The sequence below is a fragment of the Oreochromis niloticus genome, linkage group LG11 (genome assembly GCF_001858045.2).
Source record: "Oreochromis niloticus isolate F11D_XX linkage group LG11, O_niloticus_UMD_NMBU, whole genome shotgun sequence".
NCBI lineage: Eukaryota > Metazoa > Chordata > Actinopteri > Cichliformes > Cichlidae > Oreochromis > Oreochromis niloticus.
In genome coordinates, this window is record NC_031976.2 from 2,451,835 (window position 1) to 2,469,798 (window position 17,964).

Consider the following 17,964-nt stretch of genomic DNA (forward strand, 5'->3'; position numbering starts at 1 on the left):
TGTCATACTCTTCACAGCATAGTTAGTGTTGGTAGACACTTGTTAGCATAGTAAGGAAGTAGATGCGTGCTGAATAATAAAGCAGAAACGGAACAGACAGCAGTTACTCTGGTGGCCAGCTGAATTTAAGGTGTTTAATGCTTGCAGTGGCAGCAACCTCAAAACCAAATACACCAGACGCCAGAATTTAAGGGAACTGTCAAGCTGAAGTACGCATCCTACTGAGCTAGGAGTCCGATGACATCTAGCAGGTCAAGTGGAGTGAGAAAAGCAAAAGTTTGAGAAGTTTGACTTTCGGTCAGCTTCTGGGTGATTCTGGAAAACCATCAGATGACAAAGAACAGAGAAGCGGTTTCCTGCCTACCTTGATGCAGTGGGATGTCTGGGATGGAAGGAAAGGCTTCTCCATCCTAACAGAAACAATGGACACATTTCCAGGACCATCAATTATGCTTAAATCCTAGTTGCCATGCCTCTGCAGCATTACCTGGAAGTTGGGAGTCATGGTCTTGAACTGGCAAACGTTCAAGCAGGATGTTCCAAAGACTGTTTACCAACTTTAAGAGAATCACACTCCTCAGCCTTCCTTGGACACTCTAGTGTACTGAAGAGGAGAGGCCATACATTGGTCTAACCTTGGATTCAAGAGGAATACTCCAGTGTGTGTCCTTGTTGTAGAACACTGTTGTAGCTCTTTATTGTTTTGGGGCTATTTAAGGGTGCATGGTTTGCCAAACCAGTGTAAATTTTTTTGTGGACTTGGAGAAGGCATTCAACAATCCCTATGTATACCACTGGATACATGTTACATACCTCCAAAGGTTAGGGTATCCAAACCCTAACCTTTGGAAGTATGAGGTATCTGGCCTGTTTTAACAGGGTACTGAGTCTCTGTACATTCCTAACAAGAACTTGGTTCACAATACCAGCAATAAGTTGGGCTTGTTCCCAGTCGGTGTTGGACTCCACCAACGCTCCCGTTTGTCCCTAATTCTGTTCACAATTTTTATGGGGAGAATTTCTAGGCGCCTCCTAAGTGAGGTGTTTCAGGTACACCCAACTTTGACGAGGACCTTGGCTTTTCTATTGGCTGGCTTGGGAACATTCCTGTGTCCTCCCAGAAAAGCTGCTTAGGTTGCTGCCTCCATGCCCTAGACTCAGATAAGCAGCAGAAACTGGATGGATGGTGAATCCTTAAAAATAGCTCTGCAGTGAGGTGCCACTAGGCTGTACTCTATGTGATGTAGACTACATCTCATCAAGTGTAGAGGTTAAGAAATGGCAGTGACAAGTGAAAGATATTTTAAGTTGACATCACACACTATATTAAAACAGGAAATGCCAGTGTACTGTGATGGATCATTGAAACGAGTGTTTTTCATGCTGCCTCTATTGCAACTGCACAGGCTCAGTTCTATCAACAGATTAGAACAGACAACTCAGGAGTTGTGCCACAAAGGAACAGTCAGAAGTCAAAAGGAGTTGCGAAACACCTCACTCTGCTCTCTTGGAATAATCCATGTAGCTGCTGTCAGCAGGAGAAACACATATTACTTATGTAAATCCTTAGTGTCAAAGAAGGTACGAGCTGTTACATAACAAATGTAGCCTGAACTATCACCCCACTGCATGATGGAACCTCCCAACATCCCACCAACACATGGCCTCATTCACTCCATCATCGCTCACTCTACCTGTTTGTTAATGTTAGCACTGCCCTCCTACAAACAGGAACCTGTGAGTCTGTACAGAAGCTTCCACAGGAGTAATACACTGATCGGTAGCTTCACCATTACAGTTTCACAAAATGTCAGCTTCAGTCAAAATCTTTCATACGAGTAAAGCAGGTTGAATATTGAACTACTTAATTGTGGGTTTGGTTAAAGGCTGCTATTTAACTGTCAGCTTTGGATAAGGTTTCATCTGATATGTGCACTAAGTGACGGTGACAAATTATGTCAGTGATGCCAGTATATTAAAGTATTTCACATAAAAATATAAACACAGTCCTACAACCTGACACCACACTGAAATATTTCTATGGCATTACAAAACACAAGTTTTGACTTAAATATCAAAAACATATTTTAGTGTCTGTCAGTGATCGGAGGGATAATGTTAACGCCTTTGTACAAAAGTTCCAGATTTCCTTGTCCCACTCATCTGACGCTCAGCTGGATTTAATCAGTGGCTTCTTCAACTAAATCTGGTAAGCTGACAGGTGTCACTTGTGGCCTGTTGACTGTGCTGGCAAACTGGTATCCTGTAAGCTGTCTACTACAGGGCCAAAGGCTCCACATTTCCTGCCATCTGAAATCTAAAAATTCTTCAATGATGAGGAAAAGGAAAAAACAACACACTTTTTCTTTTCCTAACTGAATCGCATCACAGTCCCACAGATTTTTCTTCCCATCAGCCAGGATGTTCCAGCCCCAGTCAGTAGTAACCACCACACTAGACTCTTTGTTTCAAAGTTAAACAGCTGCCTGTTTCTAGTTATCTGTTCATGGTGGATTAGAATATCATTTCTTTATATGTAGGGAACACACTGCTGGCTTTAAGAAACAACAAGGTCACTGTGACCAGCACAATCCTTCATACTGTACCTTGACGTTGTCTGGATGCAGTCCTCCAGGGTGTTTGTCCATGTACTGACACAGGTCTGTGTGCTGGGTGAGGACAAAAGGCAGAAACATCTCAGTGTTAGTGTGAAGCTTTTAAAGGTGTAAGATTCCTTAAAGATTATCTAAGTGGTTACCACGAAGTACACCTTAGCATATGCAAATGCTTTGGAGCAAAAACAGCTCTAGAAATTGGGACCAACTAGATGTTACTGTGATTTTATTGTACAAAGCAGTATAAAGGAACGTTAAATGCTAGAAGTTAGGTGGGCATCTTGAATATCACGTAATCATCATATTTTTTCCTTACAGTCATTTTTTAGGTTACTTGATAGAAAAAAGGAAACTGTACTCTTAAATATATACTGATTCGTGTAATTACAACAAATTGATGCACTGTTAAAAATTTTTGGAGTAATCCATTAAAAATACATAGGAGCAGGCGCCGTTTCATGGACGCCACCATGTTGACCCACCATCTTGAATACAGTCATTGAGAAAGACATCATCATTTTATGTATGTACATTTTACACTGTGATTGACTGAATTGATTGAAGCCTTTATTTGTCACTTCCAGTTGACCTGCAGCGAAATTGGACATAGGGAGAGGCAGTCATGTGCCGTGTTTTACGCATGTGGCAAGAGACCAGCCATTGTCACTGGATGCCATATTATGCTCATTTACAGCTCTACCATTTGAGTCAAAATTTCGGAGGCACAACTGTGAATATCTACAGAAATATTTAAAACATGCTGGAGGTTCTGTTATGGTTTGGGTGCATTTCAACCAGTAGCCCCACTGGTTGAAATGTCAAAATTCTTGTCAAAATGGATGGAATTTTGAACGCAGTAAAGTGCTGTCAAGTTTTAATCCAACATCCAGCACTATCAATAAATATTATGATTGTCAAATGCTTCATTTTTCAGCATGGCAATGATCCCAAACACACAGCAGGGAAGTAATAACAGACCTGGACAGAAAAACCTACCATGGAACACTATGAGTAATGGATTGGAATCACATCCAAATTAATAAAGTAGAAGAACATCCATAGAAGAACTTCAAGAAGCCTGGAAAACGATTCCTGAAGACCACTTAAAAAAATTATAGGAAAGCTTGTCTAAGAGAGTCCAGGAATGTTGACGTATAAAGGTCATCACATCAAAAATGACTTTCCAGATGATTGGAATTGTAATGAGCTGTATTTCCATGTATATGTCTTTTGTCCTGTCTCGCTCCCCTTACCCCGATCAGTCACGGCACATGGCCCCCCCTCCCTAAACCTGGTTCTGCCAGAGGTTTCTTCCTGTTAAAAGGAAGCTTTTCCTTCCCACTTTTGCCAAAGTGCTTGCTTATAAGGGGTTGTCTGATTGTTGGGGTTGTTCAGTATTGACAGGACTATATGTTTGGGTCTAAGTTATGCACATTTTTGCTATCTGCCAATTTTTTGTGTGTCTGTAAATTCTGATTGGTCCAATCAAGCTCAAAGCAGATGCTATTATTCGTCTACACACTACTTTAGCGTATGTCCCCAGGAAGAAGAAATGTGGCTTATGTTATGCCACAGTTTATCGTATGAGCTGAATTGATATTCTTATCAGAAAATCAGACATGCACCCAGTCTTGGTCTGCCCTTCACCTCTGTGCTTTGAGAACAGATTTGTGGATGGAGGCAGTGACTATGAAACCACACTAATATTTACAGTCCCCTACTGCTGGCCGCACCACAGAACCTGCTCTGCTGAATAATTCACAAAGACGCCTCAACACACACACACTCACTCACACACACACACACACACACACTCACTCACACACACACTCACTCACTCACTCACACACTCACACACACTCACTTACACACTCACACTCACACACACACACTCACTCACACACACACACACACTCACTTACACACTCACACTCACACACACACACACACACACTCACTCACACACACACACACACACACACTCACTCACACACACACTCACACACTCACACACACACTCACACACACACACACACACACACACACACACACACTCACTCACTCACACACACACTCACTCACTCACTCACACACTCACACACACACTCACTCACACACACACTCACTCACTCACTCACTCACACACTCACTCACACACACACACACACACACACACACACACACACACACACACACACACACACAGCATATTTGTCATTGCTTTTCATGTCAGTTGTCTGTCCCCTCTCTGTGCATTTCCCCTGCATCCTGTCATTCGCCATTAGCTTTGAGTGGAGAACAACGAATGGATTTTTGGGGCTGATTAGAGCACTGAACACAAAATGATATATCAACATCAACACAGCTTTAAAATTTAGCATCCTAGTCAAATAAATAACCCCTGGGTGCAGGGAAACCGGGGTAATCCCTCGTTGTTAAAGTGTCGCATAATGATTGAAAGATGTCCTGTGTTAAGTGAAAGATGTATATAACCACTTGGGATGAGACGTCCCTGTTTCACCTTTAAAGGGAAACTGAGCTTTTTTCTCATTCTTCATTTAAACCTGAGCCGCTGGGCTCCATCCTTGATTCAGAAGCCAAACCCTTCCACATGTGTCAAATCTACCAACAGGGGGCATTCCACCATCCCCAGTCTAATAAATGTAGTAGAGAAGGAAAGCTGAGTAAGCTGGTTGAGCGATCTGGCCTCACTCAGCATGAATATAAATGAGCCCATCAGAAGCTGCTGTCAGTTGGTGCACGGTAAAGGGTAAGACAAGATGAGACTGTTCTGAACAACGTGGGTTCAGATCTGTCCAAAACTGTGTTGAAAACTTTTTGTCCTTGTAGTACACTTCTACTCTATTTCCTCTGCAGACACTGGAGTGTTTTCTTATTAATTAGAAAAATGTCCTAATCAAGTTATTTTGGCCCTTGTCACACAAAATTTAAATATTATTCTTTGAACTTGTTTGGACAGGCAGCAGAAGTCTAGACGGTTCAGCTGGATGACACAATACTGTCAGTGGAATAATCCTGTAACTGTGACAGATGTGATAACCAAACCTTACAAGTATGTAGCTAGTTTCAGTTTAACATACTTATAAGGAGGTTGCCATGTCTGCTTCTTTTACTTCTCCTTGTAATGTGGTTGCTTTCCAACTAAACAGTAAACTGAGCACAGCGTCGGTTGGTGTAGGTGATGTAATTGAGGTCAGCTGGAATTCTGGCAGATAAGCTTTTCTCAAAACAATCTTGCATCAGCTGATGGCTGACACGGGTTTGGACGTTTGCCTCTCTCATACATGAAAATCACTGCAGTATGTTGTCAATGAAGTCTTGTGACACTGTCAGTGACACTGTCTTTCACCCCGTGACAACAAAAGTCTCTTTGCTGTGACGGGGTCTTGATGTCGCTAGAATGAAGCCATGCCAATAAGTACAAGATTACTGCAAAAGTAAAAATCAGTTTTCTGTTGACTACAGTTATCCATATTTGGAAAAATGATCACTGACATATTTTTTTTACCTCCTAAGTATCCAGTCCAGTAGAAGTACCAGTATTACTTAGCATTAGATGATGACTGGAACCCACTGTGAATTTTGTCGACCAATAATTTTTGCCAATGTTTTTGTCAACATGTTTTTTTTATGATGAAAACAAGGCAATAACTAAAAAACCCTAAAAAAAAAACTTAACCCTGAAGCACAAGGACAAAAACTTGGATAAAATGTAATGAAACTTTCATTAACAAATAAAAATGAGATGAAAAATAGGAGACTAATTGAATTCTGTAAAAAGGCAGGATGACTTTGGAAGAAATCGAATCAGAAGTACCGTATTTTCCGCACTGTAAGGCGCACTTAAAATCCTTTAATTTTCTCAAAAGTCGACGTTGCCCTTATAATCCACTGCGCATTATGTATGAATTCAGGTTGTGCTTACTGACCTCGAACTGATTTTATGTGGTACACGGCACTCAAAAATCTGTCAAAACATGTTTTAGTCCGACTTTGGTAAGCTACGAAGCCGCACCACTTGATGGATTGTTGGAGCATTACGGCTACCGTAGTCAGGAGCCTCGCGGAGTAATCTGGGTCCTAAACTCCGTCCGCTTCAGGTCCCAAAGTCAAACGAACACTGCGGCATCACTGAGAGTTACAAACTGTCTAAATTCTTTCATCTTTAATAAAATGATCAGCGTTGCTGCTTTACCAGGTGTAACAACTAAGTTCAACATCCAGGCATCCATGAAAACAGAATTTATTAAATTTAACAGAGTTAGAAGTTAGCAGGAAGTTAGCTCGCTAGCTTCCACCTAAACATGATATAGCATGTTCTGACTGAGAGATTTCTGAAACATTCAAACGTACAGCTCTGCTATCACTTCCAACATAAATGAAGACAGAAAACTAAACAGCAGTGACGTTTGTAGGGTTACTGAAGTTTGACTAGTTCGTATATAATGATGTGCTACGTGATCGCTAGCGACACAGCTATGTTAGCATAACATAAACAGTGAAGCTGGAGGATGAACGCTAACTTTTTTCCACTCGATAAAAGTTAACGTGAAGGTTCCTGATGGTTAGAGACAAATGCAATCGCATGGCAGGATGCTGTAAACGGACCAAACTTCAGTCAGGAGAACAACTGAGATAATCCATCCACAATATGAGGGTAGTCATTAATATACTGCAACAACATGGGAATAGAGCAGCTGCGAGAGAATTCTACGTTAATGTATCAATGGTACAGAAATGGAGGAAGCAAGAAGAATGGGTTGAGTAAAGTTTGACTTATCTGACTGTTTTGGTGCAGTAAAGTTAGATGCACACATTTGTTCTGCCCTGTCTACACTGTTACTCATGGTTTTGGCAAAACAGGTTTGCCCCACCAGTTTCCTTGTAGTATCTGATGGTGGCTCGACAAGATATCGCCAAACACTCTGTCACGATTTGTCTTTCTTTGACTGTCCAAAAAACAAAAATATCTTAAGTAGATCGCCCTCACGAGCCTGGAAGTGCTCCAGCTCAGATATTATTTTCACCTGCCCATTTAAAGATAAAGACCACAAACGACTGTCACACCACCAAGTATTTGCCAGACCTTGGCATGTGCCATCATTAATAGATACTTAATGCTGTTGCTTTTTTTGTTGGTGAGTCAGAATGTTTCAGCTAATCTAATGATCTTCATTTGGTAAAACTGCGCATTGATCTGTTCCAGAGGTTTCTGGTCAATCCTCCCTCCCTTTACTTGGCTTTAACAGTGTTGTCGAGTCAGAGCGTTCCTACTGGCCATGAATGCATCAACAGAATATTATTTCTGCTATTTGTGCCCGCAGTATTTGACGGGACAGTTGTGGAAACATACTAAAACCGTGACCTTCCAATAAAATGCCCGCTTGGCTTCCTGTTGCAGGCAAAGACAGACCAGGCTGCGGTGGATCTGGCTGCCATCCTATGGAGCAAAGAACGGAAAAAGCCCTAGCTGCTTTAACATTCCTCAAGTGGCCTACAAGTAAGAGTATGCCAATCAAAATATCTACAGCTCATGTTTCTAGCGGGAGAGTATTAAAAACTGAAACTCAATCAGCAAGGATGTACTGGGATCAAATCAATCAAACTAAAGAAACACACATAAGCGCTGACCTCTGTTCTTTGAAACTGTGGCTTCGTTTTCTTTTGAATGCTAAAAACAGATTCTTGATCTAATTTTAAACCTCCACAATCCCCCCATAAAGAGCCCAAATGGGTGATCTCAGTGTGCAGACTCACCACATATTCAAAAACCAGAGTTAGGGTTTCCTTGGTGTGGATGATGTCATGAAGGAGGACGATGTTAGCATGCTTCAGGCCTTTCAGAAGAGATGCTGCAGAAACAAAACCGAACAGAAAGAGGCAGAGAGTTGATGTTGAGATTCCAGGGAACTGTGTTATGCTTTCATTAGCAGCATTATTAGAATTCCTCATCACATACAGAGGATCAGGAAAAGATTAAAACACAAAGAGAAAACACGGGGTGGATTTACTACTCTAAGTTCTCACACTCATTTGTCAACATGTTCATGACGTAAGACTGATTGTTGATTAGGAGGGAGATAAGCTGGGAAGATGATCAAATCGTTACAGCGGCGAAGCTTAAAGAGTCTTACTGGGGAGGCTCGGTATGAAGAGCACATTTACATTACTTGATTTAAGCCACAGCTTAAGTAGAGGACGGTGAGCATTGTGCAAATAATACACGATGCATGTTCAAAGTTCTTGGTTGGGATATTTTATAGCTTTGACATCACAGTCAAATTAATTTAGTTTCAAAAAGAACAAGTTTACTTTTTTAACATTTAATACTTGATATTTTGATTTCAGATTGAACTACCTTACAAAAAAATCTCAGACACAACAAACGACTTCTACGAGCTTCTAATTTACTTTTTTCCACCAGTGCTGGTTTTCAATCTAGAAGCAGTTTCGTCAAATTAGAGCCTTTGCATAAAAGCCGGCATCAGATTATCGCCACAAAACTGCTTGGCCTGTAGCCACTGGAATCAGTGAGTAATGAAAGGGGCTAATACAAGAAATTCAACCCAACTGGAAGATGTGACAAATTTTCTGTGCATGCAAATTACCCCAACTTTTGTCAGTATAAGACTAGTTCTAAAAGAAAAAAAAATGCTAAGTACACATTAAAGAGATAATATTCTACCTTAAATCAGTGCGCTATATCAAACTCTAGGAATGTTAGCTTCTGAGCTAGCCAGAGCTAGCTAAAACTAATGCTACGTTTAGGCTGTTCTTTATTTTTTATTTTTTTTTCTTATCACCTTGAAATGCAAAACAAATTCCGAGGATCTCACATTTTGGTCATTTAGTATCCCCTTCCATATAAATAAGGGAGATAGTTCATGTTGTCAGTTTATGTTAAATTGGAAAAATAACAGCGTGCTTTCTGCTAAAGCTAGCTAGGTAGGTCAGCAGAGTTGGTGACTGTATGCTGTCATTTATATACTCGTTAAGGTAAAATATTATTGTATTTTAGTTGAATTTAAAGTATTTCATTTGTATTGTATAGGATAAATGGAATTTTCAGACATTTAACAAACTAATTGATTTAGCAAACAAAAAGTTCTGTTCCAAGGACACAGGGGACAAACAGAACCTCTGAGAGGCAGTAAGTGATAAAGCCTCATCAATATATTCATTCTGTATGAGTATCTGAAGGTAAAAAACACAAAATCACATAAGCAGATCAAAGGCAAGACTCCTCTCAGCAGGAAGTTAAAGCTATAGTCTGATACCTCAAAGATCCTGTCACCAGTTTGAAGATCCAACCCCCTCTCTCCCTGCCTCACACACACATCGGTGGTAACGGCTCGAGTGTTTCGACTTTTGCACGAACACACACTCACAGCTGTCTTATACTCTGTGTACATTACTTTATTCAGCAGCAGTCTGTAATGCTGCTCACATAGCTGTGCTCTAAGCTCACTGCTCAGTAATTGCTGAATTAGTTCAATTTCAAATTACCTTTCTGATCTTCTCATAGGGAGAGTTTTAACTGTGTATGTGAGGAGTCTAGGATAGCTCTTACTTTATCAGGCCTGGATCATAAGCAGATCAAACAGACAGCATCACTTTCTCATCTAAATTTAAATACCAGTTCCTCCTGTGGAGGTGACTGTATCTTCTTTCAGTGGAGTCTGTAAAACGAAGTGACAGGACAAACCAAGCCAAGCAAGGACGAGCTCTGAACTTCTATACATACAGGACAAAATTTATCATTTTAAACCCTACAAGCTGTGAGTTAAGCACTTCATATTGTAACAAGACATGATATACCTGTTAGCTAATAGCGAACTTTGAGTTTTCCTAATGTCTTGGTTCAATCAGAGATAACTCCCCCAAGCACCAGAGATCCACCAAACACAGGTTCCTTACACTGAAATACGTTTTAGGAGTGAATGCTGGAAAGTACAAATTAGCCTTGATCCACTAAACAGATTTCTTCTTATTAGAGGACTAAGAGATGTCCAAATGGTAGTGGCATTCTTTTTGCTCCCACCAGAGTGGATCAGTTGCCTCCATCTCACCCTGTCTCTAGCATCCTCTTTAACCAAATCAGCTGTCTGCATGTCCATCATAACCACGTCCATGAATCTTCTCTGTAGTCTCCATCTTTGGTTCTGTTTTGGTAGGTCCATCTTTAACCTACATTGCCCAGCATATCCACTCTCTCTCCTCTGTAAATGTCCAAACCATCTCAGCCTTCACCTCTCCTGTGCACACACCAGTCTCACTCTCTCATTCAAATGTGTTCTGTTTCGCTTCTACTGACTTTCATTCTTCTTCTCTCCAGACAATGCTGCCACTTCTCCAGGCCCTCTTCCATATGCTTCCTGTCCATTGCTTTGGATGACTGACCCCAGGTAATTAAACTCATCTGCTTTCCATAGTTCCACACAGACAGTTTAAAGGGTTTCTGATCAGGTAGGGAAAGTTAACACTGACTGGAGTTTTAAGCTGTCCTTATTTCATGATATTTACCATTTATGACTGTTGAGGTATATGAGGACACGACCTTGCCCTTACCACTTACAGTTCTGGGCTGAACTGAGATTCTGAGCTGTTTTCGTAGTGATATTAAAGTAGCTTAAGTAAGAGAGAAAGTGAAACTATTAATATAGAAAGAAAAATATGACATCTGTGCCTCTACACACATAAACGTCTTACCTTCCCTTATGGCTGTGAAGGGTGTTCCTTCTTCTTCTTGCAGTCGAATCACCTTCAAAGCCACTAGTTTTCCATTCACCCTGGCAGCAACATGAAGCACACACAATGTATACTAAACTGATCGAGTTTCTTTTTTGCGACAATAAAGGAAAACTCTTAAAATGAGTGAAGCCAGAGAACAGCGAGGATATTTAAGCCAGAGAAATGTAATTTGGCGGCAGTGGAGTGAGACGTGGGTACAAGGCGACGGGATTACAACTGAATGAAGCTCACCAATCAAAGCTGTTGTAGTTTAAGAGTGACGCCAAATAACATCATTACTGAGAAGATTAGAGTCTGTGGAGTTTTGTACATTTTCAAGAATTTAATTAGCAAAACCTGCGAGGAAAGCGGCAAACCATGAAATGTGAACGAAGACTATTGAATCATGGCATAAATACATTCATCCTATAGTGATTAAAATAAAGGAAATTACATTGCATTTGTGAGGTTCACAGCTTTGCACACAAGAAATATTATTTACATAAAACCTATTGAATTATTTCATTCCCACACAGAAATGCTCTCGTATAATTAAATGTAATATTCGCTGCATCCATGAGTGATTTCTAGCAACTATAAAGAAGAGTAACTGGATTAGACAGTGATTCCACGCTACTTACTTGCTCTTTCCTTTGTAAACTGTAGCATATGAACCCTCTCCCAGTTTCTCCAGCTTTTCATAGGAATCTGCCTTTCCAAATTTGGGGCTGGTGGGCTGCGGGAAGAAAAAGAAAGAGATATGAAAAGGCAAAATGAGAGGGTGAGTTCAGTAACCCAGAAAAGCAGCGCCTCGGAGGATTTCACAGAACACATTTACAAGTGTCTGAGAGATATTAAAATCTGGAGGCTCCCTGCTGTATCATCGAGGAGGTGTAATGTCGGTGAGGAGGGAGAGAGAGATTTTTTTTACCAAATCTTCTTGTAAGAGCTCCTTTTCATTTAATTGTCAGCTCATAACTTTTAGACACGTTTCACCGTCTCAGCACTTCACAGAGAAAGAAATAATAACTGTGGCTCGAAGAGAAGAAGGCACAGAAGTGAGCATATTCATAGCTAACTGCTAGGAAAGGGGAAACAAGTCAGCTCTGAAACTTCAACTCACTGGATGCTGTCCTAACATCTGCTGTTGTCAGTGATGAGGAAAAGTGCTTTGATAACTAAATGTAACTCTGACAAAAGCATACGTGCCAATCAAATATGTGGATGCACCTCCTCCTCGCTCAGTCACCCAAGAGGAGAAGTAGGATGGCAACCTCCTTCTGAATAAGAAAAATCCAATTATTTTCGCATTTTCGCAAATAGTTGTGGTAGGGTTGAGCATGCAAGACCCTCAGCCTCTTGGTAACCACTTTCGATTGCAAGGCGATTGCCATCTAAGACAGGCTGGTGAGTATTTGTGAATAACTGTCTGATTTCTAAATGCAGACAGACTGCCACCACATTGCATACAGCCTTAGTCAGTTTGCACCAGTGAGCACAACCATCTCTACAATAGGCAGCATGACTCACCTGGTTGCCAGCTGCTTGTATTCTGATAACATACCTATATTAAAAGAAAGGTTGCCAAATGTCATTTTACAACCACAGCAACTATTTTGTAAATCTGTGAAGAAATTTCTCATTTTCTGTTTCAAATCTATGAGCTTTGCTGAGTTATCACAGTTAATTGTTGCATTGCATTGCAATTGCCAATTTGTCCCCACAAAGCAGCTGACCACGAGTGGACACAGACCTGTTTCCGGTCTTCGAAGCAACCATTTCAGTGAGAACACAAGTTCACTGCACATGGTCAAAATAATGTTGACTGTCCAGCCCCTGTTTTTTCTAACAGTTGGAGACTTTTCACATTCTTTGTTTATGGTCTAAACAAAAATGCAGAAATCAAAACTATAGGTCATCAAACCTGAAACCACAATTGGCGATAAAAGGTATCAAGATAGTGGTTATTAACTTGTTTTGTTCATCGAGGCTTTTTGCCTCAAGCCGTGGGGCACTGTCATATGGTTGTATCCGTCATCATGTAATTGGTTGCTGCCAATTAAAACTTGGGGATCCGGGCACTGACTAACAGTGTGCCGATGTAGTTGAGATTACATCTGTCAGATGAATCCTGAGCCATGAGTACCTGGAAGATGATTTAGAACTGGAGGCTGTATAGGTAGAATTCTTTAAGGTCCTGAAGCAGAACATACTTAATGTTCTAGCCTAAAAATCCCTTTAAGCGTTGCTTTAAGAAAAATAAAGTGTTCTTTCAGAAGAAAACTGTCTTTCTTTCTATAATTGTAACACATGAACACAACAGGGACTGAAAACCTGCTTAGAGTCAGTAAAGCATCAGAAGCTTTAATGGTCCTGAAAGCACAATGCAACCATTTTCCCTTGTAATGCATCTTTAACCAAATCCCATGCTTTCAGGAAATCCCTAAATGACGGCGCAGTGCTTGCTACATCTGCACTGTCTTCATTGCTTTCCAGCCAACCTCCTGTTAGCTTACTATCCTTGCAGCAGTAATAAGTTCAGCATTTCTGAGGGCTTCTCTAAACAAATCAGACTTCCCCCTGGGATCAAGGAAGAAGCTCTAGCTGTGAAACAATTGAGTTGGACAGTAAGGTGGCCTGAAGAACCTCTCCCAGCAAGGCTCATGAATACAGAGCGAGTCTTTTTTTCTGCATGAACCACTTTCACTTTACATTTGCCTTACTGCATCCTCTTTTAGGAATAACTGGTGGGGGGAGTTCATTGGTACCAAAATATTACCCAGTTGTCAGACCTGGATCATCAGTTGGTAAATGGACTGGTTCTTATATAGCGCTTTTCTACTCTTCTGAGCACTCAAAGCACTTTACACAACTTGTGCATTCACCCAAGCACATTTGTCTAAGTGCTTCTTTTAGCTAACATTCACACATATTCATACTCCGATGGATGCATCAGAGAGCAATTTGGGGTTAGTATCTTGCCCAAGGATATTTGGCATGCAGACTAGGGGAAGCCAGGAATCGAACCACCAACTTTCCGATCAGTAGGTGACCTGCTCTACCACCTGAGCTACAGCCACCCCACAACCATTTGACCATCCCAGTTGGTCAAAGCAGGCAACTGCCTTAACATCCCTAAAGCTCAGGGTTTACTAGATATCAGCTGGGTCTACATAACTGGATTAATCACAAATCCAGAAGTAAGAAATTTTCACCTTTAAATCCATTATTAAACTGGTGTCAGTCTGGTTATCCTATGAATCTTTTAATTCATCTGTATCTTTGCTTCATTGGTTTTCTGCTCTAACAATGTCAACTTTTATGACAAGAAGGGGAAAGCAGAACATTATGAGGCCATTAGACAATTGCTCTGAGTCAGGATAGTCTACAGATTTTGATCTAAAATGGTTAAAGACATATATAATCTTTAATAGTATGTTCCCATTTTACAACACAGTCACTTTTGTAAGCAGTTATTCTGAAATTATTGAAACATGTGCACTAAGTTAACATGAACTGTATTTTGCCATTAGAAAGTGTTTAAACTGTGAAATCATACGAAAATTCATTAGCCTAATCTGAGGTCAACTGCTCTTTAAAACCTGTTAATGACTGATTCTCATGGGGGAGAGTGGTTTATAGAACGAATCTAAATTTCTAGATATTTTAAATGCCATGTCCTACAGAGCATATAGTATGCCATCCCAGAGCCTGTGCAGATTTATTTAAATTATAGGACAAAAGCCAAAGAAACAAAAGACATGGGTCCAGAATTTAGAAGTGGGATTCTGAAGGCTGATGGTCCAGAGATTAGTCCACTATCCATCTTTTTTTAAGTAAGGGCTTGAAATGTTTGAGATTCAAGTGGGTTTGTTTGCCTCAGCTAAATGACCACGGACGGCACAAATAACACAATTTCATAATCAGGGCTGAAACAATTCATTAGCTTCTCACAGCGATGTTGGCAGGCAATCAGTCAAGCCTCGTATTACACTTATTAAATCTTATCTGTGTGCACATTCATTAAACCTTTCACATTCTGTGCCATTTTACTTTTATGTTTCTGAAAAGAACCACATATGTATAAAAACCTAAAATTCTCATTTGCATGATTAAGAAAATTGTGTTATTTGTATGCAGTCTTCAATAGGCATGTGAACAGATACAGGCTGGCAAATTTGTTTGACGAGGAAATAAAGAAGAAAAGCCAGCAGCGTCGCAAAGCAACAGAAATGCTGACGGAAACTGGTTCTTTGACAGCATCTCAAAGGCTGTAATATTTTAGAGATGCATAATGTAGTCAGATTCATTTGTCATTCAACAAATAGCTTCTTTGTGGTATTTCTGTCGCATTTCTGTTTGTTTTGTATATCTTTGCAGTCATTTTGAGTTATTTTGTAGACCCGGTCGCAGCAGATGGCCCCGCCCCTCCCTGAGCCTGGTTCTGCCGGAGGTTTCTTCCTGTTAAAAGGGAGTTTTTCCTTCCCACTGTCGCCAAAGTGCTTGCTCATAGGGGGTCATATGATTGTTGGGTTTTTCTCTGTATGTATTATTGTAGGGCAGGGGTCTGCAACCTTTTACACCCAAAGAGCCACTTGGACCCGGTTTCCACGCAAAAGAAAACACTGGGAGCCGCAAATACTTTTTGACATCTAAAATGAAGATAACACTGTATATATTGTTTTCTACCTTTGTGTGAACAACTAAGGTGTGCTGCTTATGAAATCCATGAAGTGCTACAGAGAAAATTACATTTTATTTATGTAATCAACACATTTTGAACTCTTAAAGAAATATAACAAAAGCAAAGACACCCAGCTGAACTAAAATGATCCATGTAGCAAACAAAAACTGTTGTGAGCCGCCTCCCTTATATCGCCTTTGGGCTTTATATAAGGGAGGCGTGGTCTGCAGCGCCGCTGTAGGGGAGGCGGACGCACCTGAGCGGCACCCGCAATCACGCCTCGCCGCCTTAAAGTCTGTGCTCTCTCTGCTGTTGTTGTTGGTGGTGTGTGTCGGGCTGTGAGCTGCGAAGCTACAGCCGGCTGTATGCGTACAGCAACCGTGTGTGAAAAGTGCTCAATAAAGAGATGCTGAAAAGCGCGTTCATGCAAACATCGTCGGGTCTGCCGTGATGTGTTTACAATGGGACTTCTGATCCTGAACCTCTGCTCACAGCCTCTGCTAATTGGTGCTGTGCGAAGTCAGTTTACGCAGGACTGTAAGCTGTCATCTGTCGTCTGTGAGGCGTGAGGAGTGTTTGTCTTTAACATAGTTCACGGTGGAGCTGCTGACATAATGTGGGTCCGAAGATCCATAATTGGCATACCTGGGGTCGAAAGTCTCGATAAATGCACGGCGTTTCGGCGGGAATACCGGCTTCCGCGAGTGTGACTCTTATTTTGAGCAAGGAAAAAATAATAGAATATAATTTTATATTTATATTTCAATATCACAATAATCTTCCAATTTAGAACTACAAGTTTAAAAGAACTAACATAAATAAAATACACTTCAGCGAAATACTTCTAATTTATTTTCCCAAACCACGCGGAGCCGCAGTATAAGGACTAAAGAGCCGCATGCGGCTCCGGAGCCGCGGGTTGCCGACCCCTGTTGTAGGGTCTACCTTACAATATAAAGCGCCTTGAGGAGACTGTTGTTGTGATTTGGTGCTGTATAAATAAAACTGAATTGAACTGAACTAATTTCCATCGACACTAGAAGAGGCATACCATACTGTTAGCTCCAAGTTGTCTTAATCCTAAAATCTTTCATTACAATTGCATGATAACAGCAACCAAAACTTAATATTAACTCAAAGAATCCTGAATAGAAATCTATTTTACATGTAAGAATGGTAAAGATAAAGGCAGTTGTCCCACCCATGATCACCAAAAAAACGATCAATCAACAGCCGAACCAATAAACTTAAGAGCCAGTCATCTTGTTGCCTCATGAGATTCACAACAATTTCCAGTGTTGTGAATGTTGGGGATGCATATCTCCCTGTTATCATAGTAAAGCTGTAGGCTAGAGTACTCATCGCTTTTCTTGGCATTAATTAGCATTAACATCAATTAGCATTTGTACCCTGATAGGACAAGAGATTCTTCCATATTGAGGAGTTAAGATCTCATTTGGGAACTTAGCTTAGTAACCATTCCATTTATCATATTTAATCAGTATAAAGATCTGTTCCTAAAAGGAATTGTTGTTCCTAAAAATGCTCCAATCATCAGTCATAGATCATGTTACAGAAAGAGACTAGCAGTGATGTGGCGACAATATCAGGGGAAGTGCATCAGCTCATAAGAATGAAAAAGAATGCAACAGTTAGTGTTGCAAAGAGGATAGGTCCAAAAATTAGACGACTACCTTAACAACCAGAGCCTGGAATGTCTACTGGCTACCATCATTCCACTACAAAACATTTCAGCAGGAGCCCTTGATGCTTTGAACAGTGAAGTATGTTACAGCATGTTAGAGCAGTAACATGCTACTCCCACTGATTGCCACTGATTGCCTAACAGCAACAATTAAGAACATGCTTCACAGCTGCACTTACTGACTTACTGTCCCCAGTAGTACACCTGCC

At 40.7% G+C, this 17,964-nt stretch overlaps 1 protein-coding gene across 4 annotated transcripts in view; it reads right to left on the reverse strand.

Moving 5' to 3' along the window:
* Positions 1-17,964, reverse strand: part of cdk14 (cyclin dependent kinase 14) — a 220,764-nt gene that overhangs the window by 132,683 nt on the left and 70,117 nt on the right. For all 4 annotated transcript variants that reach the window (XM_003446197.5, XM_005472379.4, XM_005472378.3 and 1 more), the window contains 4 exons: positions 12,008-12,102; positions 11,346-11,425; positions 8,394-8,488; positions 2,607-2,669 (listed from right to left, as the gene is read on the reverse strand). In XM_003446197.5, coding sequence (XP_003446245.1) covers positions 2,607-2,669; positions 8,394-8,488; positions 11,346-11,425; positions 12,008-12,102 — 333 coding nt within the window. The remainder of the gene's footprint in view (positions 1-2,606; positions 2,670-8,393; positions 8,489-11,345; positions 11,426-12,007; positions 12,103-17,964) is intronic.